Source organism: Podospora bellae-mahoneyi, chromosome 2 (assembly GCF_035222275.1).
Source record: "Podospora bellae-mahoneyi strain CBS 112042 chromosome 2, whole genome shotgun sequence".
NCBI classification, from domain to species: Eukaryota; Fungi; Ascomycota; class Sordariomycetes; order Sordariales; family Podosporaceae; genus Podospora; species Podospora bellae-mahoneyi.
In genome coordinates, this window is record NC_085881.1 from 4,252,987 (window position 1) to 4,276,138 (window position 23,152).

A 23,152-nucleotide genomic window follows, 5' to 3' on the forward strand; every position below is an offset into this window, starting at 1 on the left:
GCATTCACCCATCCAATTCCGGAAAGCGGTAAAGGCCTGCAGAAATATTTCTCGCCGATAAGCAACTTTTGGTCTGACGATTGCCCCGATAACGACCCTTCAAGATCCCTGCCAGGCCAACCCACCTCCGATTTGACGACGCCGACGACACTCGCTCCCTCTTACCGGTGCCCGATCTGACGACCGACGAGTCCGGAGACCGATTTCTTTCCTCTTTATCCCACCTCTCCCTCAACAGGCCACCCAGACACAACCACATCAATGAACTTCCCAGGCGGCGGTGCGGGCGGGTTCCCCGGCGCAGGTGGTTTCCCCTCGGCGGGAGGATCAGGGTCGTCAACGACACCACCAATGCCCATGCCCCAGGGTGATCCAAACGTGAAGATGGCAGGCACCTCCTCATAACTGGACTCTTCTCCGCACACCTTATAGCTAACCCCATCTCCCACAGCTCCAAAATCTCATGGAATCCTGCTACGCCAAAACCGTCATGTCCGGCGGCGCAGGTTTCGCCCTTGGGGGTGTATTCGGCATGTTCATGGCCTCCGTACGCACCCCCGTCTCCCACTCTCCCCAATTCTCTCACTAATCCACCATTCTCCCATCATAGATGGCCTACGACACCCCCTACCACTCCCCACAAACCGGCACCCCCGGCCAGCCCGCAATCCCAGGCATAAAACCCCCCGTCGACATCTCCACCCTCCCCCTCCGCAAGCAGCTCGCCCATGGCTTCAAAGACATGGGCGCCCGGTCCTGGTCCACCGCCAAAAACTTTGGCCAAGTAGGCGCCCTCTTCAGCGGCATCGAGTGCGGCATTGAAGGGTTAAGAGCAAAGAATGACTTAGCCAACGGTGTAGCGGCGGGTTGTCTGACGGGGGGGATTCTTGCCAGGAATGGTGGGCCCCAGGCGGCCGCGATTGGGTGTGCGGGTTTTGCGGCTTTCAGTGCCGCGATTGATGCTTGGATGAGGATGCCCAAGGATGAGGACTGATTGGTTCTATCTGGGTATGTAGAGGCTGTGGTGGATAATGGAAGGTGTGTGCTGGAAGAGGAAGGTGAAAAAAAAGAAGAGGGAGGCTGTATTATATGGTTGGGAAGGGGGGTCTGTGTTTGTAATAGTTCATGTCTCATGGCATTGGCGTTGGCGGTTTGGCTTTGTTTCTCATGGGAGGCTGTTGTCGTGGCCTCTGGTTTTTGGATCTAGAAAGGGGTAAAAAAGGGGCGCGGGAGGCTGTATAGACATGTTGGGCTAGCTGGACGTGGGTTGGTCGAAGGAAAGCGATATACCATGTCTGTGGTCACTTCGAGCAGGAATCTAGGGAGGAGGACGAAAACACTCCACTTGGTTTTCATTTTTGTCTGCATATATATGCAAATTATGAGGCGTGGAGAATGTCGACTACGAACTGACCGGCACTTATGACTACGCCTTTGTTACCAGCAGAAAAGGGGTCCTTATCCATGACAGTCTTCAGGGGAATTGCCCTCTATCATTCCGTCCAAAATGATCTCGCACCACGGCACGTAAAAAATATCTAAAATATCCTAGGTAAATAAACCTAACGGAATTCCCGTCCTTGAGCATACCAGAACCATCATGAGTATCATATTATCATTTCCTTGCTTCCATCATTACTCCTCCCTAACCTGCTCCCGCATTTCCTCCTTCAAATCGACGCCAGATTACCTAGCCTCCCACACCTGCCACGATCCAAACTCCCAGAATGCATCCGCAAAAGCCTGCGGGTTGTGGGCGATGAAATCCGTGCAGGTCATACCATCACGAGCTGTGGTTTCATCTAGTGAGCTTCATTGTCTTGGAAAAAGAGAGCTTCTTCTTGACTTACCGCAGCCGCTCCCGTTCCAGATATCCTCCGTGATGAAGTCACCGCAGATATTGATATTGACAATCAAGCTCTGGTTCCTAAAGTGCTGCTCCATGTCGCACCTCGTGTTGGGAAAGTCCGCCAAAGGCAGTCCCCAGCTGCTGGGGTCCGGCTTTGCTGTCACGCCCCGACTGCCTTGTCCAAGAGCAGCAACGTCAAGGTTGATGTCAGCGGGGATGTCGCTTCTGGGCCAGATCCAACTTCTGATCCCCTCCTGTCTCCATTCCAACGCTACCACACCTCCTCCGACGGCATTGAACTCGGACCCAAATGTGTTCTTGGGGCCTTTGACTGTGCAACCTTCGTTGTGGTTGGTTTCATTCCAGCAGTCCTCTGCCCCGATGGTGCCGGTCAGTTCCCTGCGGACGCGCTTCACGTTGCAGCCCTCTGCGGTGTGAAGCGCAACAAGATTGCCGTCTGTGCCCTGGTTTACCGACTCCATGATGTCAATCTCTCCGTTGGCCGGCCAGGCGCCAGGCGAAGGATCGGTGAGCCAAAGGGCAGGCCAGGTACCGCATCCCACGGGGGTGTGCTTGACGTCAAAGATGAAAAGACCAGATTCGTACTGGCGGTTGGATTCCAGACGGACGGAGTGTCTCCCAGTGGTGGCATTGTCACGAGAAGTGTCGACCCGGATGTTGATGGTGTCTTGGTTGGCGGTGGTGAGGTTGTAGAGATCGGCATCCCCAGGTGAGACGTAGTGTACGAAACCATGGGCTGGTGATATTGTCAGTATAGAGCTCTTCAAACAAGACTCTCAGCAGCTAAAACTTACAAGGATCGTAAGTGTTGAAATAGGTGAACTTTTCAAAAAAGTTTGATGGCAGGTCTATTACTTGGTCAGTAACCCGCCCTAAATAGGCAATCCCGAGTCTAAGCACAACTCACATGTCTCTACCAACTGGTAGTCCAACTTGGTATAATTTGGATGCGCATCAATGAAGGACAGCTCGTCACTCCCATTGTTGTTGTTATTCCTCGTCGCATTCACTCCCACCACAGTTGCCACCACAACAATGACAATGATGATAATCACCGTCGCAAAGATCAGCCACGCCCTTCTCGTCCACGTCCTCGGGCTCCAAAAGGAGGGTTCCTTCTCGCCGTATGACATCTTCTCAAGTCTTCCTCAATACCTCCGAAGTGCATCAAACAATCGAAACCAAAAGAGACCGGCTATGACTCCCAACCACCCAAAAGTGGAGTCTTTGTGTGTTGGTATTCTGTTCAAAAGAAAGACAAACACCTGTCGAAGTTTGAGGATGCAATTCACTTCTTCGCCTGATGTTGAAACTCCCCACACAGAGAAAAAAACACGAGAAAGAAGGCGTCGTCAACAGATCGACAGGGGGAAAGCAACGACACGAGTTATTATACCATAGGTAAGGTATCTACCTCACCCACCCCCCCAAACCCCGTATTCCGTATTCCGCTCCTTCCCCCCATGAATTAAACCACAGAAATTATCATGCCAGGAACGAATCCCTCCCATCATCACCTCCAAATCCGTATCCATCGTCCGTGGTCCCCACTCACACCATACCAAGGACACACGTTCCCAACAGGTTAGTGAACCATATTCAGTTTTGGGCAAGCACCTACCATGCTCTCTCATACTGCTAACCACAGACGGCCGAACCGCCCAAGTGACGAAAAGTCCCCAAGTTGGGTGGGTGAGCAAACGCAAAGCACAAGATCCTCACATTGAAGCATTAGGGTGCCATTTTACCACGAAACTTGACTGCCAACAACATCTGGCTGCGCCACAACGGTCTTTTTACTTTGCAGAAAAGTGAGTTATTGCCGTGTATCCGTTCTTTCGATAAGTTATCATATGGTAGCGGTTAATCAACAATGCAGAAAGAGCAATAGGCCTCCATCCGTGGGATCGGCCGAGTATATGACAGGAATCTGCCTGATTAGCAGAGCGGCACAACCACCAAACCAGCAACAACAAGCTTTTTTGCTACCCAGCCTTCGATTACCCATCTAGACAGTGACGAGCCTTCGGAGAACACTACATTTTATTTCCGATGGTATGAGATATCGGGTTTAAGTACGCGACATAAACCCGCCCCTCTGCTCCACATGACCAACCACACGACAGAGTAAATCGCTATCAAATCACACAAATCAAGTCCAAGCAGTCAGTTTTCCCCCAATGTCACACAACAAAGCCTACCTTACCTACCTTATGCTTAATATCCCCTCTCCCACACCCACAAGGACCTTGCCACAAAGGCCCGATGACAACACACATATAAGGAACCCCCAAACAGTTACACCAAAACGGTTGTGAGAAATACCCCAGACACCGACATAGTTGTAGAGAGCATCAGGGTTACACAGCAGATAAAAGCCCGTATCTTCTACCCACCTTTCCTATAGAATGATGATATCTATGTTGCTGTATAACCACGTGTAAATATCTCGCCAACGACACTGCCCTAGAAATATATGTCCGGACTATAGCTGTTACATCGTCAAGACCCTTGCAGCAAAGCCAAGACCACGACTCTGATAACCCCCAATCTCAACACTCTCACCAGAGCCTCATTCTTGTAACACAACACAACGACAATGACCACGCACAAGAATCATATCCGCTCAATTCACATCCTGCCTACCCCCGCCCCACCTATCAATTCAATCTCAACGCGCTCAATCATTGTCCTCCTCAACCCTAGTCCTCTTACTCCTCCTATCTCCCTCCTCCTGCTGCAATCCATACCCCCTCTTCCCCGATCCCGCCGCCGCCGCAGCAGCAGCAGTCTCCTGCTGCACCTCCGACAAAAACTTGTCAACATTAAACGGATCACTAGTATCCTTCTCAAACTGCACCGGCCCCTCCCTCGGCTCATTGTCCTCCGTCCCCTTGAACTTTCCCCTCCCCAGCGCCTCCCCAAACCTATTCCCCTTGCTTATCCTCTCCATCGCCCTATCCCCAGCCCCCTCATCATCATCATCCTGATTAACCCTCGGTCTGTAAATCGAATTAACCGCATCCTGCGCCGCAAAAAGTGGCTTGTCATACGGGTTATCCTCATTGAACCCACTGCTAAACCCGCTCGACTGGTTGAAAAGCCGCGAGTCGTACATCCCCTCCTTGGACTGCGTCGGCTTGGCCAGACCGAGAGCAATCTTTTCCGAAATGTCGCGGTCCATCTCGCGGGCAATGACTTGAGCCCTCCTCTCGGCACCCATGCGTGACTGCCTGAGCTTCCGCTCTTCCTGCTTAAGCCTCTCCTTCCGAGCCTCCCTCCTCGCACGCTCAGAGCTGTCGCTTTCCGAGCCGGAATAGTCAGAGCCGCTGTAAGACCGGGACCTAGACCGAGACCCAGATCGGGAGCGAGATGACCGTCTCCTGCTGCCACCCCCAGCCCTGTCGGCGCGGGCCTGTTGTGCCAGCTGACGAAGATTCTCCTCCTTTTGCAACCGCTCCTTCTCCGCTAGCCTCTGCTGCATCATGGCGCGCTGCCGTACCTCTTCTCTGGCGTGTCTATCAGCCACGAAGAGGGCTTCGGAAAATTGAGCAAACTTGTCGTTGATCTGAACATCCTGGAGGTTGCGACCATCGGCGGCCAACCTCTTGTCAAGAGGAACAGTGAAACCCTTCGAGTTCTTCCAGAGCGAAACAGGGGGGGGGATACGCCACGCCTCCTGGTCCTCAGCCGTCAGTTTCCTCGGTGGCGAATGCATAACTGGCGGCGGCGGCGTCGGTGGTCCCCTCGGGATCTTCTTGTGCTTGAACTTGGGCGGCTCCATCGGATCCGCCTGCCTCTCCACCACCTTGATAATCCTCTCCTGCTTCTTGGAACTCTCCCCCATCTGCGATGACGGCGTGTACTTGACAAACGTCGGGTCCCTCCTCCCATTCACGTTCACATTCTTGGGCTTTTGCGCCGCAACCGCACCGCTGACCAGCTTGGCGAGGGCATTCTTCGTCCTTTCGGCCGTCTCCTGTACCGTCTCCTGGCTAGGTCGCGAGAGGTCCAACTCGCCCGCCTCGGCACGCTGTCGTAGTGGAATCAGGTCCTTGAACGAAGTGTGAATGATGCGGTCTTTGCTGTGCCCTTGGCGCGCGATGGCGGAGTAATCGACCTTGCCCTCGCTGTTGACTTGCACCACGAGCGCATTGGAAGTTGACGCGCCATCGCCTTTGCCCCAGGGGTATTGCGCAACAGGGATTTCAGGAAACGCGCCGCCATCGCCGAAATCCTCGGGCGCGCGAGGACGCCAACCTGCTCGGTTTCCATATGGGGGTGGTCCTGTTCTCTGTGGAGGAGAACAGCTGTTAGTAGCCGGAATGGGTACAACATTCAATGCAATGTCGAGTTGGCTGACCTTCAGAACGAGCTGTGTGCTGTCGATTTCGTTGGCACCGACGATCCGAGGGCCGCGCTGCTGTGCCCGTAACTCTTCATCTTCGCCTGTATATTTTGGTTTTGGAAGGGCCTGAGTGAGGCCAGATGCTATCGAAACCATCGTTGTTTATTTTGGAGTTGTTCGCGGTGACGGGCTGTCGCGATACTGAGGTTTGACGGAGGGGAGATTCTGGTCTTAAATCTTGAAAAGTTCCAGGTGCTGGCGCAGTGAGGACAGAGAGGACGCAGAAGAAGGACAGTGGCTGGTACAGTGCAGCAGGCTGCAGAGGCTTATCGGATTTTTCTTATCGAGTCTTGGCACTAACAGTGGCCCGCGCTTCCAATCCATCCACAGTGTTCAAGATGAACTGCAAGGTCAACCTGACCTCGGTAACAATATCAAGGAAACAAGTTCAAAGGTTGAGTCTTGAAATTACAATCATCACACGCTTCCCGTATTCTACCAGACACTATAACCCAGAACATGCGATATCACGCCGAAAAGAGACAAACAAGGACCACCAGATATAAATAACCCACCCCTTCACAAGACCCATGAGCCACCCCTATGATACATAATCCTCATAGCAAGACATGCCCAATTCGTCAAGTTATACGCCCGGTCCAGACCAAACACGCTTTTATTTTCGCATTCCAAAAAAAGATAACACCCCTCATACGTAGCCCTTCCGCGCACCCTGGAAGAAGAAGCGGACAATAAACACCTGCAGAGCTCCCATGGCCATGATCATCAGAATCTGGACGATGCTGAAGTTGACGATTCTTTGTTCTGTGCTGCGGACGGTGCTGAAGTTGCGGTTCTCACGGGTGCGGAAGTATTTCTGGTTGCGGGTGATGGTGGACAGCTGGCCCGAGAGCTTGAACAGGGACTCCTCGAGGGCTGATGTTTGTTCCGGTGACGAGCCCTGCTTCGAGGGAATGGTAACGCGCGCTTCGTTCTCAACCTAAAGTGTAAAGAGTAGATGTCAGTATATGCGCTGCGGTTTGCAGGTGAAGGGCCAGGGTATGGCTTACAGCAATCTCAAAGTCGACAAACTTCTCGGTGTATGTGCTCATCTCATTATTGAAACAGAACGAGTATTCGCCAACTTCCCTGGCGGTGAAGACAAAGTCTCCCTGCCTCTCCTTCTGGCCATCCATGATGTATTTCCCATTGGGACCCGTCACTTCATAATCGATATCGAAGGAACCACCGGATTGCACCTATAGAACCGTGTGAGTATCACCGCCAGAGAGTAAGTAGTCCAGAGTCCAACGACAGGTGCGCATACGGCAAAGTAAAAGGCAATCTTCTCGTCCTTGTTCTGTGTTGCTGTGTAGAAGCACGCCCTCTCGTTCGCATGAACCTTGTAGGTCAGGGCTGTGGCGGCGACCTGGCTGGCCAGCAGGCCCAAGAGACCGCACGAAAGTAATGGCAGCTGCATGGTGAGCCGGCTGTGTGTTTCGAAAAGAAGTGTCGTCGAGATGCTGCTGCTGGTATCGCAACGCTTCGGCTCGGCTTCAGGACAAGTCTCAATCGCGCGCGCCGGACCCTGCCACTCAGAGCCAACACCTCAGCCAATTGCCAAAGCGCTGAGCTGGACACTTTTGGCCGGAACAACCAAGTTCCTGGCCCGCTCCCATCTAGGGGCAGGGGGTCAGCTGGGGCAGGGGGCCCATGCACACCTGGCCCAAGCTCTATCCTGGTTCTTGGCCAACCACCGGGGTTTTGTTCCGCCCAGTGACATCAGCGGAATTAGTTGCGTCAAGAGCCTGAAGCTGGTGCACGCGCGGTGAGGCCTGTTTCTTCAGAGCCCAAATTTACACATATTCTTCCTTCTCATATTTACCTAGATCAAGTGACTGTTTGTTGAGGTCTTCTTGCTGGGAAACCGTTTGTTGTGGCCGGCCTTGCAATTTCAATTCCTACCGGCCATATTTGTCGAGACCCGCCATGACCCATCAAATTTCATAGGGACGACACAGACTGAGAAACTCATAGAAAACGCAATTACCAAGTCGTTATTTGAGTGAACCTCGCTACAGAGGGCATATCTCAAGATGACGATACCACAAACGAAAGTCTCGACAGCGACATCGGTCGCTATCAGGGCACTCAGTTACTTCTTTTTACGATGGGTAAGTGGGGGCGAAGCACAGCTACGAGAATCAAGACCATTCACTAACTACCTCTGGGATATCTAGGCTCTTGCTCCTGTAAGTAAACGATTATGCATTGCTGATTAGATGGAGCGTGTTTCTGACAGAGGGGTGATAGCCATTTCCCGCCCTTATCTTTGCGTTATTCGCTGTCTACCTGCCGTCATTTGTGTCGGGATATCTGCATGAGCCAAAGCAGGAACTAGTTGATCAAGTTGATGTCACAGTAACGGACATTCCAATCGAGGTTGAGGTCCCCGAGAATGGCAGGAGAAACCGCGGGACCGAAAAGCTGGTGGCCGAACAGCTGGTTGTTGAGGAGACCCTCACGATCGAAGACAGACCCCTGAACCCCTTAAAGACACTGCTCTCTGGTGCTCCCAACCCGCGGAGTTTGCTTCTGTCAGCTACCACGCTTCTCATCAACGCTATCTGCGTCGGCATGGTCGCTGACCGTCTGTTCACCGAACGCTATCACACTGGCGATGACCTCTCTTTTGCCAGACTCGGCTTTGTCTCTGAACATGAGGCCAAGCTTCTCATTAGAGAGCCAGACCAGTCCAAGATGCCCGTCACCGTCGAAGTACACATCAAGGACCCGGTGGCGCCTTTTGACAACCCCCTGTGGCAGAGCGCTGGTGGTATCAAGTTCACCACCAACGAAACCGACTACACCGCCGTTGTTCCCATCCCCCTTCGGAACTCCAAGATGCGCACCTACCAATGGCGCACCTCGAATAACCACACCGGAGAGTTCACCACCCCTCCTCCCGTCGGCCACGCTGAAGAGGCCACCACCGGCCCCTTCACCTTCCTCTCCACCTCCTGCATCGTCTCCCGACTCCCTTACTCACCGTTTGACCACCCCTTGGCCATCCCAGGCTTCCGCTACCTCGCCAAGGTCCTCCCCACCCTCAACGCGCAATTCATGCTCTTCCTGGGAGATTTCATCTACGCCGACGTGCCCCGCTACTGGGGAAGTTCAAAGTCTGACTACAGGCAAAAATACCGCCAGGTCTACGCCTCGCCCGACTGGCCTTCTGTCGGTCAAAACCTCAGCTGGATTCACACCCTCGACGACCACGAAATCGCCAACGACTGGTCCGCCAACTCTACAGGCGTCTACAAGGCGGCTTTTGACCCCTTTGAGCACTACCAAGCAGCTGCCAACCCTCCCCCGGCACGCAGAGCAGGCGGCATCGCCGCTCGCAAATCGGCGACGTACTACTCCTTCACCCAAGGCCCGGCGAGCTTTTTCCTGCTGGACACGAGGACGTTCCGGTCGGATAATCATCTTCCTGATAGAGCCGAGCAACAAAAGACTATGCTTGGCCCTGAGCAGCTGGAGGACTTTTTGGCGTGGCTCAAGAAACCTGAGCCGAAAGGGGTCAAGTGGAAGATTGTGGCCAGCTCGGTGCCGTTTACGAAGAACTGGCCGGTTAACACTCAGGATACGTGGGGTGGGTTTTTGACGGAGAGGAGGAAGGTGCTGGAGGCGATGTGGGATGTTTCGAGGAGGGGGGTGGGGGTTGTGGTGCTTAGTGGGGATAGGCACGAGTTTGCTGCGACCAAGTTCCCGCCGCCGGTTCCCGTGCTGGTGGAGGGAGAGGGAGAGGGGGAAGTCCATGTGGAGGGGAGGGCGTGGCCGGAGGAGGCGACGGTGTGGGAGTTTTCGGCTAGTCCGTTGAGTCAGTTTTATAGTCCGGTTGGGACTTATAGGGAGAGGGATGGGGAGGATGTGATGGTCAAGTGAGTTTTTCCTTTTTTTTTTTTTTTTCTTGATGAGAATGTTTGAGTGGCTAATGTGAGGTGGTGAGCAGGTATATTCATAAGGGAAACTCCAAGTTTGGAGCGATCACTATTGAGAATTTGGAGGGCGGTGATCAGAGCAGCTTGAAGTATAGGTTGTTTGTGGACGGGGAGGAGGTGTGGAACACGGTGCTTCTGTCGCCGAAGGGGGACCAGGCTCCGGCGAGGGGGTCGTTTTGGAGTAAGTTGATTGGTGCTTAGGATGGGGTTTGGTGATGATCTTGTGGAGATGAGATTATTTCCATGCGATATGATCGAAACATCTCGAGGAGGAGATCGAGAGGGGAATTTGCGGAGGAGGCTATCTGATGATCTTATACACGAGAGAGGGGGTGCGCCAGAAGAGGTTATCTGTTGATGCTACACACAAGGGAGGGAGGTATATGGGACTTTGGAAGGAGAAGGACGTCTGGAGTTTGGTGATTTCTACGGTGGATTAGATATCTAGATCTAGTCAAACCTTGCTTTTCTGCTTGGAACACCGACCGTCGTGAAGCAGGATAAAAGAGGGACCCTTTGTCGCCTCCAGAGCACAGCGAACCCTAACCCGCGAGATGTACCTCTTTGGTGGAGAACAACGACATGCCCGACATGCCGCTCAGCAACACCACCTAGATATAGGCCCTCCGTTTAACCGACAAAGCAACAGGTTTGAGCAACTTGAATAAACCCTTTGTCTTGATAATATCTCAAGAAATAACTCATCATGGGTTCCTCACTTCGTGTCACCACCCTTACTGCCAGCAACCTCTCTCTCCCCCATTCCAACTCTCATCTGCCGAGGTTCTACGAAACAGGACAGGAACGAGCGATTTTCTTGGCGGAGCCGGCTCCGTCACTTTGTAAACCTGCGGTTAAGTTCGGCGCTCTTGTTATAATAAGCAAGCGGACGTGGAAACATCCAAAGTCATATGATACTTTAAATCTCACTGTAACTGACTAACTGTCGATACGCAAATTTTTGGTTTTTTGGGGGAATTATTTTGTAACACAATTCCTCCAAAAATGAAGTCATTCCTAGCTTTGAGGCCAGTTTTGTTTAAAAGGGAACTGCTGCTTGTTGCTGCAAGGTGAGTAAAACATTGATCGATTGAGGGAGGGGGTGGAGGGAGCTCATTCGCTAACGACACATGCGCGCAGCAGCCGTGGGAGGTCTTTTCCACTGTGCACTGCCGCTGCCACCACCAGTCAGAAGAGAGTCAAGCTCAGTGTGAGAGGGTACAGTACGAAGAAGAGTGTGAGTGTTGGGGGTGGTGGGCTCAAGGTGGAGGTTGAGGGGGGGAGGAAGAAGAGGGAGAGTTTGTAAGTCGCGAGGATAATATGATATGGTTGAGATGCTGATGATAGTTCTTGTCTTATTTAGGCCGTACTTTTGGTTGAGGTGAGTATATGCACCTCTTTTCGGCTGCAATGCACAGAAGGACGACTGAACGACCTGCAGGGACAACTGCCGGTGCGCGAGCTGCATTAATCAGGATACGAGGCAGAGGAATTTCAATACTTTTGCGGTGAGTCTTCTTGATGGCCTTTTGGGAGGGAGACAAATTTTTGCTGATGAAAATGAATGGTGGGTAGATTCCTGCGGATATCAAACCTGAGAGTGTTAGCTCGACAGCGGAGGGGGTTGCTGTCAAGTGTTTGTGATCTCTTACCCCTTCCTTCTTGAACACGTTTGGCATGCTGATGGGGAGATGTTAGGGTCCGACGGCCATGAGAGCAACTATGACTGGGACTTCATCCAGCACTACGTGAAGGAGGACAAGAGGGACAGAAGCGTCACCCAGGAGTACGTCCTCATCTCAAATCCCAAAAAGATCGAGCTAACACTCCCCAAGCCAGCACTACTGGGGCGCGGAAATAGCCTCCAACCCACCCACCGTCTCCTACAACGAAGTGATGAACTCTGACCAAGGCGTGGCCGACCTCACAGCAAAGATCGTGAGTTCTCCCCTCCCCCCTTCCCTTCCCCCTTCCTCACATGATACTTACACTTCCTCCCTCAGCAAAAATATGGCTTCTCCTTCATCTCCTCCACCCCTTCCCACGACCCGGACCTAACCCGCCAGGTCCTTGAGCGCATCGCCTTCATCCGCCTGACCCACTACGGCGGCTTCTACGACTTCATCCCCGACCTCGCCATGGCCGACACGGCCTACACCAACCTCGCCCTCCCCGCCCACACGGACAACACTTACTTCACCGATCCCTCCGGCCTCCAAGCGTTCCACCTCCTCTCTCACACCCCTCCCCCGGGTGTTTCTGCCGAGACCGTCCAGGGCGGTGCTTCCTTGTTGGTGGACGGTTTCAACGCCGCCAAGGTGTTGAAAAAGGAGGACCCAAAGGCGTACGAGATTTTGACCCAAGTCCGGCTGCCCTGGCATGCGAGCGGGAACGCGGGGATTACGATCACCCCGGATAGGTTGTATCCCGTGTTGGAGGTGGTGGATGGGGAGCTAGGGAGGGTGAGGTGGAATAATGATGATAGGGGGGTTGTGCCGTTTGGGGAGGGGTATACTCCCGAGGAGTGGTATGGGGCGGCGAGGAAGTGGGATGAGATGCTGAGGAGGAGGGAGAGTGAGTATTGGGTGCAGTTGACGCCGGGGAGGGTGCTTGGTGAGGTCTTTGATGCTCTTAACTGGGGGGGGGAAGAGATATGCTAACGATGCTGGGGTAGTGTTTGACAACTGGAGGGTTATGCATGGGAGGAGTGCGTTTGAGGGGATTAGGAGGATTTGTGGGGCTTATAGTAAGTTCTCTTTGGTTGTCTTGTTTCTATTGTTTGGTTTATGGTATGCTGATGGGTTGGAAATAGTCAACAGAGACGATTGGATCTCGAGATGGAGAAACACCAACTTTGACAGGAAGAAGGTGTTGGACAGTGTAATCGGGTAGAGTGGTGCCGAGGGGGTTAGGTATCAATTTCTTAGGGCCAGCCCGAACCAGATACAAATCCCAGGGTCTGGTATGGATGCGCTGTAACGTTTGACTACATTTGATTGCTTGACAGGATTGACAAGCCAGTTCGATGTGAGCTTGCCTTTACCCCACATCCGCATGACTGACAGCTACCTATTTACCCCGCTGTTGTGTGTTTTCTCAATGCCATCTGGCAGACGTTTGACGCTCTCGACTTGAGTTTCCCCGGGAACTTTTGGAGACACTTTCCATGTACTTAGTTTAAAGGCTAAAGTTGTAAAATCGATAATTCCATAGATATCGGCCCTTTCCCCTCAACTCCAGTCCCCGGATTTACCCCTCGATCCCCACGCTCCACACCCATGGAGCCAGAAACAAAGACAATCCAAGGCCACGAATGGCATCATTGTGCATATGGGTATTGCCCACGAATCTTTGGGCACCATCCGCGGTATTCACGTAACCAAGCTCCACAGGACTTCGGAATCTGGCAAGGGGATCCGTCTTCCCCTCCACTTCTTGATCGAGTTTCCGCCGTTTTTTGCTTGCAGGCTGGACAGCTGGCAGCAGGGACAGCTGGACAAGCAGTAACAGACAAGATAGGTACAACGTAGCCGGGTAAGGGTATGTAGGTATCCATCCGTTTCGAGGGACCATAGGAGCCGACATGGTCTCCGAAGGTAATCTGCGGGGTTGGCTGTGTGTATGTGTGTGTGTCCCTGGCCGAGATAGGTAGCTCCGCCTCGATCTTTGTAGATCTGCTTCGTCCCCCCCTTTTTTTCTTTTTTTTTTCTTTTTTTTTTCTTTTTTTCTCCGTTTCCTGCTTTTAGTTACCCAGTTCGAGATCAACAAACTCACCAAACTTCAAAATGTCCCACGTTTCCCCAGCTGGGCTCTTCGCCCACGACTCTACCGCTCCTCCTGCCAGCAACAGAGTTCTGCCTCTGTTTTCCCTCGCTGGAAAGACCGCCATCGTTTCGGGCGCCACAGCTGGTATCGGTTACGCTGTTGCTCAGGGGTTCGCCGAAGCGGGCGCCAACGTGGCGATATGGTACAACTCCAAGAAGGAGCAGGCTGAGACTGCCGCAGCCGAGATCGAGAAGGAATTTGGCGTCAAGTGTAAGCCCCTTTCTCAGTCACCTACCTTCACCACCATGGAAACCTAACACACAACCCTCCCAAACAGGCAAAGCCTACCAAGTAAACGTCGCCTCCTTCCCCGCCGTCTCCTCGGCCGTCAACGACCACATCCTCCCCGAGTTCAACTCCCGCCTCGACATCTTCGTCGCCAACTCGGGCATCGCCTGGGAAGACGGCCCCATGCTCGACGGCGCGGCCGAGGACCGCATCAAGCGCTACAAGCAAATCATCGACACCAACCTCGACGGCACCTTCTACTGTGCCAGAGTGGCCGGGGAGATCTTCCGCCGGCAGAAGCAAGAGGGGCTCGAGGGGTTCACCTACGGCAGCTTCATTGCTACGGCGAGCATGAGCGGGAGCATTGTGAACATCCCCCAGCTGCAGACGGCGTATAATGCGAGCAAGGCGGGCGTGATTCACTTGGTCAAGAGTCTGGCGGTGGAGTGGGTTGGTTTTGCGAGGGCGAACACGGTGAGCCCGGGGTACATTGTTACGGAGATTAGCAAGTTTTGCGATGAGGGGACGAAGAGGGCTTGGAGGGATAAGATTCCGATGGGGAGGGAGGGGATGCCGAATGAGTTGAAGGGGGCGTATTTGTATCTGGCGAGCGATGCGGCTTCGTATACTACGGGGATTGATTTGGTGGTGGATGGTGGGTATTGCGCTCCTTGAGGGGCTTTATAGAGAAACAGAGTTCGGTTTCTGATGTTCAATGCTCGGACTTGATCTGGTGTAAGTCAATGGACTGGTGCCAACTGGCAGTCAGCTGCTGCCGGTGAACCCCTAATATGCCTTGGCAAGCCAGATTCAAGACCGACCCAACCTCACCGCTGAGGCTCCAAAAATTTGGAGCCTTGTGCTACCTGCCGATAACGTTCTCTCAATTCGGGCACGCGATAGCATTTACATCAAGCTGCCTGTGCCCCGTGTCTACCTCCAGTGTTCCAGACGTATTTACTTGACAAAAGACTCTCTGTTGGGCCTTCTGAATGGGCCAGACCTGAGCCCATTTTTAGCAGAAGCGGGCCTCTTTTATTCTCCCCCCCACTATAGAGCCAGGGGACCGTGATAGTGTTAGAAGTTGGGTGGATTATACCTTTGAATAACTGCATCATTGGTGATTTGCTTTGAAAGCAACAAACACCAGAGGGAGGCAAAAGGACCACGAGACCCGATTCCGCCTTTCTCAGCTTTCTGGAAAAGCCAGTCTTGTCCCAACCACAGCTCACCTCCCGCCAATTCGGTGAAACAACCAAGGTACCCCTCCCCTCCTCCCGCCGCCCCAGCAACTTTCTGGAGCTCGCCCGCACCCACTCTCCTTGCTCCTTCGCAAGAGGACCAACTGGGAAAGTCGCCTCTCTCTCTCTCTCCGACCGCCGACCGCCCAACTGCTGCTTGCATTCAGCCTTACCCATCTGACAATCCCAAAATCCGCTTTCAAACTTCAATCAAACGGCGGCTTTGGCGACTTGCACACACCCCCCGCACCCTGCAACATTTTAAGGGGAGCCCGACCGACTGTACAACCGGCGACCCCCTTTATAGCCTTACTCCCCGTAATCCTCCCTCTTTGCCGCCGATAGTAAGAGTATCGATAGTCGATAATATCTTTTCCTCCTCCCACTCCCCCAGCCTCTTCAGTTCTCAACGACGTCGATCAACATGGACACCGAAGACGCCGGCGCCCAGGGCTTCGACCCCCGCACCCAGCAGGTCGACAACGCCATCCGCGCCATACAGCAGAAGAAGCCGCTCCCTGAGATTGACTTTACCATTCATGTGATGGAGGATGGCACTCAGGTCAGCACCCAGGAGAGAGTCTGCAAAGGTAGAGAACAACCCTCTCGACCCATTCAAGTACTGGTACTGACATTGTTCCCCCCCCGCCCGCTCCCATCCAGATGTGCAAGCTCCCGCCATGTACAAGCCCACCGACGACCAATTCTTCGAGGACGAGTCGCAACAAAAGCCCAACATTCAGTTCCTAAAGCAGCACTTCTACCGCGAGGGCCGCTTGACTGAGGAGCAGGCGCTATGGATCCTCAAGAAGGGCACCGAGATCCTCCGCGCCGAGCCCAACCTACTCGAGATGGACGCGCCTATCACCGTCTGCGGTGACGTCCACGGCCAGTACTACGACTTGATGAAGCTGTTTGAGGTTGGCGGCGACCCGGCGGAGACGAGGTATCTGTTCTTGGGCGACTATGTCGACCGTGGCTACTTCAGTATCGAGTGCGTGTTGTACCTGTGGGCGCTCAAGATTCACTACCCCAAGTCTCTGTGGCTGCTGCGTGGCAACCACGAGTGTCGCCACCTGACGGATTACTTCACCTTCAAGCTCGAGTGCAAGCACAAGTACTCCGAGGCCATCTACGAGGCATGCATGGAGTCGTTCTGTTCGTTGCCGCTGGCGGCTGTCATGAACAAGCAGTTTTTGTGCATCCACGGCGGTCTCAGCCCGGAGCTGCACACGCTGGATGACATTAGAAATATCGACCGCTTCCGCGAACCGCCCACCCAAGGCCTAATGTGCGACATCCTCTGGGCCGACCCCCTCGAGGACTTTGGCCAAGAAAAAACCACTGACTACTTCCTCCACAACCACGTCCGCGGCTGCTCCTACTTCTTCTCCTACCCGGCCGCCTGCCACTTCCTCGAGAAGAACAATCTGCTCTCTGTCATCCGCGCCCACGAGGCCCAGGACGCGGGGTACCGAATGTACCGTAAGACCCGCACAACAGGCTTCCCCTCGGTCATGACCATCTTTTCCGCCCCCAACTATCTGGACGTGTACAACAACAAGGCGGCGGTTCTAAAGTACGAGAACAACGTCATGAACATTAGACAGTTCAACTGCACCCCCCACCCGTACTGGCTCCCCAACTTCATGGATGTCTTCACCTGGTCGCTGCCCTTCGTGGGAGAAAAGATCACAGACATGTTGATTGCCATCCTGTCAACCTGCTCCGAGGAGGAACTCCGCGAGGAATCATCCGCCTCCTCGCCCGGTCCAGTATCCCCCCCCTTGCCCTCGGCCTCGAGCGTCGGGAGCCAAGATCCGGAATCGATCGAATTCAAGAGACGTGCGATCAAGAACAAGATTTTGGCCATCGGACGACTGTCGAGGGTCTTCCAGGTTTTGAGAGAGGAATCCGAGAAGGTGTCGGAGCTCAAGACGGTCAGCGGCGGGAGACTGCCCGCCGGCACGCTGATGCTCGGCGCCGAGGGGATCAAGAATGCGATTTCGAGCTTTGAGGACGCCAGGAAGGTGGACATTCAGAACGAGAGGCTGCCGCCTAGCCATGACGAGGTGCAGAAGCAGAAGGACGAGGAGCACGCCCAGGCGCTGGAGCGGGCGACGAGGGAGGCGGAGCAGGATAAGAAGTTGCAGACGCTGAGTAGGAGGTTGAGCACGTGAGTTTTTTCTCTTTTTTTTTTCCCTTTCCCTCCAAGTCATGAGAGTTTTTTTTTTTTTTTTTTTTTTTTGGCTTGGTTGATTTTGCGAGAAACTAATACGGGGTATCTTGGTACTAATACAGGGGTGAATAAAATAGGGATCGCAAGCGGTAGTCGATTCCGAGCTTTTGCTCTTGTGTTTTTGGCTTTTGGAAGAAGAATGGAGGTGGTGATCAGGAAACGGGGAAAGAATTGGCTGTGTTGGTTGGTTAAGTGGATGAATGATGGGCTGGATCCGTGTACTGTCCAAGTCAGTGTGTGTGTGTGTGTGTGTGTTGTGTGAGTGTGTGTGGGTGTGTGTTCAATAAAGGGTCGCGGCGAGAAAGATACTACCTACATATTTTTCCTCTCTCTCAACTTCTCACACCTAAATCACACACAGTATCCGTATGAAAGTAATGTCAGATATATCGGGTATTTGTTGCAAACCTTTCTTTCACTGCGGTCACATGCAAAACAAACGAGGTTAAAAATAACAATCCATACAAGTTCCTATCACTCATGCCCCTCCCTATGAACCAAGTCCCATCCATCCATCGTCCGTCCATCTTTGCTTGCTCTCTCTCTCACACACACATGTTCGCCATCAGGTCGTCCCATACTGCACAACCAAAACCTCCTTAGTCAAGGAGGCGAGGGCGTATCCTTCACGCTCCTCCACTCTTCTCGACTTCACAAATATAACAAAATGAAAAACAACCCCCAACCACACACACCATCCATCATCCCAGAAAACAATTGAATGCCCCATTTTTCTTTCCATCAATAGGCCTGAGAAAACCAAAAAAACAAAAAAGAAAGAACAAAAAACCCAAGCTAACAAAACGAGCGCCCCGATAAAAACACTGACAGGGATGTACATATACAACGCGCTGCCGCTGTGTCTCTAACAACATCGAGCAGCAACAACGATCATCATCTACATAAAACAATAACCGCACCTTGTCTACTACTTCCAAATTTTCAAAACTCAGCCCTTGAGGAACAAGTCTCCAGCGCCGTTCCGTGTTGTTCGTGCCCGATCGGGGTGGTCTAATCCCAACAGATCATCCGTGTTCGTTGCAATGTCCCACAGAATATCGTCTACATCAACGACATGTTAGCCGCCATAAACAAAGACAGAGAGAGAGAGGTCCGAAATAAAGCTTACCATCTTCCAAATATTGAGGTCGTGAGAATGATGATCTCCGGATCACAGCAAACTTGATCTTCTCAAAACTCTTGCCCTTGATACCAGTGCGCTGTTCCAGCCGCTTCTTGGTGTCGGCAAACTTCTCTCCTTCCTTGACCAAGAATCGGAACGGGATTCCATGCGCTCTGCTGGGCTCGCCGTGGAAGTGGAAGCAGGAAATGAAGTTTGCTTGGTCCGAAACCGCAGCATCCTCAGTGGGCATCCGCTCAGCTATCACCGACGTGTAATCGTTAATGCTGAGCACCGAATAGTCTCTGGCCAGATCTCTGAACCACTTGTGATGACTGCTAGTTTCATAGACACGGATCTTGCCCGCCTCTTCCTCGCTGGGAATTTTGGCCTTCTTGACCAGAGCCTCGATAAGGTCTTCCACCTGGCCGCTCTTGGGCACCAAGACATCGAACTGCTCCTCCTTGGTGATGCCCTCACTCAGCCACGTGATTTTGATGCTCTTCTTGGTATCCAACTCGGCCAAGCTCATGTCGAGCACCTCAAAATACAGAGCATCGTTACGCTGATTCATGTTAAGTTGTCCGTAACCGGCCGGGATGAGGATGTTGGCCAACGACTGATGCCCACGCTTCACCGCCGTCCGGGGGTTGTTAGAGCTAGCATTAACCGTGTAAAACCGCAGGTGCGTTGGCTCAACGTTGAGCTTCTCACCGACCTTCTCACACAGCTTGTCGTAGTTCATTTTCGTGTTGAGAACCAGACTGAACTCCGGGTACTGCTTGGGATCGCACTTCTGGGGGTGAGCGTGGAAATCCACATTCTTCTTGTTGTTGAGAAAGTCGTAGTAATCCCGAACATCCTCGTAGCGATCGACCGCCCTGACCCTGACAAAGTAAGCCACTGTGTTCGAAAAGAAGATCAGAATAACAACTTACGTTTCTTCAGAGCCCTGCCTTTCGGCGCCGAGCCCCAATTTGTACTTCTTCTCATCACGGGTTCGCTGGAAGCAAATAATATCTCCATCTTGAAGCTCGGCAGCTTTCAGCGTCAGCTTGACCTTGAGACCCTCGATCATGCTAGGCTTGATTTCCTCCCACAACATGATCTTTTCGTCACTGGGCAGCTTCTCGCCCCAGTTCATCTTTTTCAAAATGACCGGAATGAGATCCTCAACCTTCTTTTCCTTGCTGAAATAAATGTGGCCAACACCCCGCAAGCACTGCGACTCGACGTCGAACCATTTCAGGAAGAGTAGAATCAAGTCATTTTTGACAACCACACCATTCGGGAGCCCGGGATAGGTCGGCCAGACAGCAGCCCCATCAGCGTCGACTTCGTCAGCAATTTCAACCCACACACGGAGCGCTTGATCCCGGTGTGCCGTGGCTCTGCTGTACGTCTCTTCGACTGTCGGGCGAAGATCCATCACTGGCTGGTCTGGTCTGACTGTCTTGTTTTGCCGGTTCACCATGATCCATAATCGCACGCGTCTTGGATCCTCTCCAATGTCGGCGGCTATCTCGTTGACCAAGTCTGCCATTGACGCCGTGCGAAGGAGCTTGTACTGCTTGTAGGAGCCCGGCTCCGAACCCACGGCGGCATCAAATGCCGTCAGGTCAACTCCGCCATGAGCCTTGAATGTCTCATCTGTAACGGCTTTGACCCCGAGGTAAAGGTGTTGTTCTTCTCTCTCCTTGCGCTTAGCTTCACGGGCAGCATGTTCTTGCTCGAACCTTTTCTGGAGGTGTTCCGGAGCATCGGCTGGCGTGACAGGGCAGAGAATCTTGTCCAACCTCGACTTCCGGATGTAAACCAGCATGTAGGCGCTGTTTGGCCGCATGATGGGTTGTTTCTTGGCATTGAGTTGGGGACGGCCACCAGTTGTCTTGTAGAAGCCGCCAAAGTTCTCCTCCAGGACCTCGCGTTTCGTGGCCTTGGTGACCTTATCATCGTCATATTTGTACCACCAGCCATCCTTTTCTGGTTTCAGGAACGCATAGTAATGACCCGCATTGAGATCACCGCTGTGTACCAGAACACCGTGAAGCTCGTATTCCCATGGCTCGGACCTATCGGCCTCCTTTGACAGATAGGCCGAGGCATCAAACTCCTCGGGAAACTCGTAGCGATCATTGATCTTCATCATAGTGTCGAGGTTGATGTCGTACTCGAACCGCTTCAGCTGCAAATGGAGGACGTCTGGGAAGCTGTTGAAGATGACTCCCTTGTCGGCGTCCTGCAACTTGTACGTGTCTCCGGCAAAGTACTGGTTTTCTCCGTCGAGCTTCTCCACCTGGATGTAGTCTTGAAAACTATCCAGCAGATTCGCATTCCCGCTGACATTAAGCTGAACGTCCCAAAAGTCCTCGACGCGACTTGATTCGTAGGGGACGTTGATGCAGGAGATGTAGGTTTTGATCTTGCCGCTGAACATCATGGGAAGCGCCTTTTCCAGGTCGGTGCCCTTCATCTTGTCCTCCATACGCTCCATGAGCTTCCTAGAAAGCTCTTGCACATCTTGCTGCTCAAAAATGTGCCGCGTTTCCCAGCCAAAAGACTTGGTGAGCTCGTTGGTGCTAACAGCGACGTTCGAAGTCTGAAGTTGATAGAAGAGTCTCTGCAGTGTATAAGCGCTGTTTTTCATATCCTCTTCGTGCTCTGTGGGGATGCTGTAAATGGCCTTGCGGAAAGCATTGGTAAAGTATAATGACTGGAGGAGTGAGTTGAGGTAACAGGTAGCGCCTTGGTTCTTAAGACCAACGTAGCCAGTCTCCTTCTTGGAATCGTAGTTGTTGAAGTTGTGCCATAAAACGCCCGTTTCGTCCTCAACAACTCTGACGAAAGCGGTGATGTTGGCAGCATCGTTTTCCACCAGAGGCCTGTCTGCAGTCTCCCAGACAACATTGAACATCTTCCGGCACTCCAGAAACCTAGTGAAGCCCCAGTCACTCTCCTCCTTGGTGAATCGATGATGCGCCGAGTGATGAAACATTAAGGATGGGTCTTTGGGATTCCACAGGACGAGGGCAAACTGCACACAGCAGCTCCAGTTGTCGGGAACACTGTTGGTGTCGAAACCATGCTCCAGGTAAATAGAGCACTGGTCCAAGACATTATTGCCGTGTGGAAAGAGTAGGATCCGCCTGTCGAGTGTCAGAAAAAAAACCAAAACCAATCAGATAGCCATTGCTCACCATGGGTAACCTCCAGCCTGGAATATGGGCCCTCGCTCCTTCTTATTCATCGTGCGCCATCCTTGCACTTCCCAGGTGTGGACGACATCTTCGAGAATCCGGGGCTCTTCGGCGAGTGGAGGAAGCACTATTTCCTTCATGGCATCATCTATCACGGGGTCAGCACTGCCAGGCGTGGGACAACAAGTGGCATGTCGGGTGTGTTCAAACATACTATCTGTGGCGAGTACAACATCCGTCTCCATGCTGTCGGGGTTGATGATGGCGACATCTTCGGACTCGGTGCCGTTTGGCTCGACGATATGTTCTTCGGGTTGGTCTAGCAGCATGGCATTCGGCGACACAGCGTCGCCATTGTGCTGGTTGTCGGCCTGAAGGGTCAGGTTAGCAAAGCCGGGGATTGGCGTGGCCGAGAGGAGGGGATCGGGCCCAGTCATGACGGCAATCTTGGGGAATAGTTGCAAAATGATTTGGTGGGAAATGTGTCGCAGAGAGTATTGTGTAGAACTGCTCAAGGGCTGTTGGTGGAGGGGGAGGAGTGGTTGTCGAGAAAGCAGAAGCGGAGAGTGCAAGAGTGAGAGGGAAAGTCAAAAAGCAAGCAACGAGCGCCTGCTTGTACCTGCAGAATCTTCTCTTCAAACAAGGAAAAGGCTTACCATATCCTACGACCAAAAGCTATTCTGGCAGTCACTGACGAGCAACGTTGATTTCTTTGGGAAGGGGCGACGTCGTGAGCAGGTGACGAAGGTTGCTGGCGACTGTCAAGCTTCCTTGTGAGCCAGTGGGGAGAGAGGGGTCCACGGATTGGGTGGTTGACGGCTGTCGGGCGATCCGGCACAGCAACTGCAAGTAGCTGTTACGGGGCCAAATTCACCAAGATTCTGGGGGGGCCGGAACACGTCTCTTTCTGGAATCGCGACTTTGCTTCAGGTGGGCGGGATCAAGGGTTGGATGCCCGGCACTCGTGGTGGACTGGGGAAATATGTCCAGGTGGAATGGGATCTGGGGAAGGCAAAAAGAAACCCACCTGAACCTCTCTGCTGCCAAATGGCCAAGCGGGCGCAGCATCTGGGCTTGGCC

At 53.0% G+C, this 23,152-nt stretch overlaps 9 protein-coding genes across 9 annotated transcripts; 5 read left to right on the plus strand and 4 right to left on the minus strand.

Moving 5' to 3' along the window:
• Positions 1-261: 261 nt before the first annotated feature.
• TIM22 (Mitochondrial import inner membrane translocase subunit tim22) lies at positions 262-994 on the plus strand (the record flags this gene model as incomplete). Its single annotated transcript, XM_062876904.1, has 3 exons — positions 262-387; positions 452-547; positions 611-994. 3 exons carry the CDS (start codon positions 262-264, stop codon positions 992-994), a joined length of 606 nt encoding a protein of 201 aa, XP_062735548.1.
• Positions 995-1,386: 392 nt separating this feature from the next.
• QC761_211720 (uncharacterized protein) lies at positions 1,387-4,067 on the minus strand. The gene is made up of 4 exons (XM_062876905.1): positions 2,778-4,067; positions 2,665-2,718; positions 1,851-2,606; positions 1,387-1,790 (listed from the first exon to the last, which is right to left on the minus strand). The coding sequence occupies exons 1-4, from the start codon at positions 3,001-3,003 to the stop codon at positions 1,687-1,689; spliced, it is 1,140 nt and encodes a 379-aa protein (XP_062735549.1). The 5' UTR covers positions 3,004-4,067; the 3' UTR covers positions 1,387-1,686.
• Positions 4,068-4,223: 156 nt separating this feature from the next.
• On the minus strand, positions 4,224-6,374 carry PRP45 (mRNA splicing protein; the record flags this gene model as incomplete). The annotated part of the gene is made up of 2 exons (XM_062876906.1): positions 4,224-6,164; positions 6,234-6,374. The coding sequence occupies 2 exons, from the start codon at positions 6,372-6,374 to the stop codon at positions 4,551-4,553; spliced, it is 1,755 nt and encodes a 584-aa protein (XP_062735550.1). The 3' UTR covers positions 4,224-4,550.
• A 553-nt stretch (positions 6,375-6,927) lies between these two features.
• QC761_211740 (uncharacterized protein) lies at positions 6,928-7,960 on the minus strand (the record flags this gene model as incomplete). The annotated part of the gene is made up of 3 exons (XM_062876907.1): positions 7,546-7,960; positions 7,289-7,477; positions 6,928-7,218 (listed from the first exon to the last, which is right to left on the minus strand). The coding sequence occupies exons 1-3, from the start codon at positions 7,696-7,698 to the stop codon at positions 6,928-6,930; spliced, it is 633 nt and encodes a 210-aa protein (XP_062735551.1). The 5' UTR covers positions 7,699-7,960.
• A 42-nt stretch (positions 7,961-8,002) lies between these two features.
• QC761_211750 (uncharacterized protein) lies at positions 8,003-10,423 on the plus strand (the record flags this gene model as incomplete). The annotated part of the gene is made up of 4 exons (XM_062876908.1): positions 8,003-8,392; positions 8,459-8,470; positions 8,532-10,162; positions 10,234-10,423. The coding sequence occupies exons 1-4, from the start codon at positions 8,315-8,317 to the stop codon at positions 10,421-10,423; spliced, it is 1,911 nt and encodes a 636-aa protein (XP_062735552.1). The 5' UTR covers positions 8,003-8,314.
• Positions 10,424-11,913: 1,490 nt separating this feature from the next.
• On the plus strand, positions 11,914-13,114 carry CBS1 (Cytochrome B translational activator protein cbs1, mitochondrial; the record flags this gene model as incomplete). Its single annotated transcript, XM_062876909.1, has 5 exons — positions 11,914-12,008; positions 12,058-12,160; positions 12,226-12,835; positions 12,897-12,968; positions 13,035-13,114. 5 exons carry the CDS (start codon positions 11,914-11,916, stop codon positions 13,112-13,114), a joined length of 960 nt encoding a protein of 319 aa, XP_062735553.1.
• An 893-nt stretch (positions 13,115-14,007) lies between these two features.
• On the plus strand, positions 14,008-14,950 carry SOU1 (Sorbose reductase sou1; the record flags this gene model as incomplete). Its single annotated transcript, XM_062876910.1, has 2 exons — positions 14,008-14,257; positions 14,325-14,950. 2 exons carry the CDS (start codon positions 14,008-14,010, stop codon positions 14,948-14,950), a joined length of 876 nt encoding a protein of 291 aa, XP_062735554.1.
• A 251-nt stretch (positions 14,951-15,201) lies between these two features.
• On the plus strand, positions 15,202-18,163 carry CNA1 (3',5'-cyclic-nucleotide phosphodiesterase (PDEase) (3':5'-CNP)). The gene is made up of 3 exons (XM_062876911.1): positions 15,202-16,106; positions 16,180-17,692; positions 17,833-18,163. Exons 1-3 carry the CDS (start codon positions 15,941-15,943, stop codon positions 17,846-17,848), a joined length of 1,695 nt encoding a protein of 564 aa, XP_062735555.1. The 5' UTR covers positions 15,202-15,940; the 3' UTR covers positions 17,849-18,163.
• Positions 18,048-23,123, minus strand: UBP15 (ubiquitin-specific protease ubp15). The gene is made up of 6 exons (XM_062876912.1): positions 22,729-23,123; positions 22,287-22,443; positions 22,073-22,220; positions 19,814-22,021; positions 18,885-19,756; positions 18,048-18,817 (listed from the first exon to the last, which is right to left on the minus strand). Exons 1-6 carry the CDS (start codon positions 22,729-22,731, stop codon positions 18,705-18,707), a joined length of 3,501 nt encoding a protein of 1,166 aa, XP_062735556.1. The 5' UTR covers positions 22,732-23,123; the 3' UTR covers positions 18,048-18,704.
• Positions 23,124-23,152: the final 29 nt, after the last annotated feature.

Excerpts from the sequence above, each read along its gene's own strand:
- CNA1 (XM_062876911.1), top strand. The coding sequence starts at position 15,941 with ATGGACACCGAAGACGCCGGCGCCCAGGGCTTCGACCCCCGCACCCAG. Across the intron at positions 16,107-16,179 it reads CCAGGAGAGAGTCTGCAAAG|ATGTGCAAGCTCCCGCCATG; the intron begins GTAGAGAACAAC and ends GCTCCCATCCAG.
- UBP15 (XM_062876912.1), bottom strand. Across the intron at positions 22,221-22,286 it reads TGTTGTACTCGCCACAGATA|ATGATGCCATGAAGGAAATA; the intron begins GTATGTTTGAAC and ends ACCCCGTGATAG. Across the intron at positions 19,757-19,813 it reads AGGCAGGGCTCTGAAGAAAC|GGCGGTCGATCGCTACGAGG; the intron begins GTAAGTTGTTAT and ends TGTCAGGGTCAG.
- QC761_211720 (XM_062876905.1), bottom strand. The coding sequence starts at position 3,003 with ATGTCATACGGCGAGAAGGAACCCTCCTTTTGGAGCCCGAGGACGTGG. Across the intron at positions 2,719-2,777 it reads CTACCAGTTGGTAGAGACAT|ACCTGCCATCAAACTTTTTT; the intron begins GTGAGTTGTGCT and ends ACCAAGTAATAG. Across the intron at positions 2,607-2,664 it reads TTTCAACACTTACGATCCTT|CCCATGGTTTCGTACACTAC; the intron begins GTAAGTTTTAGC and ends CAATATCACCAG.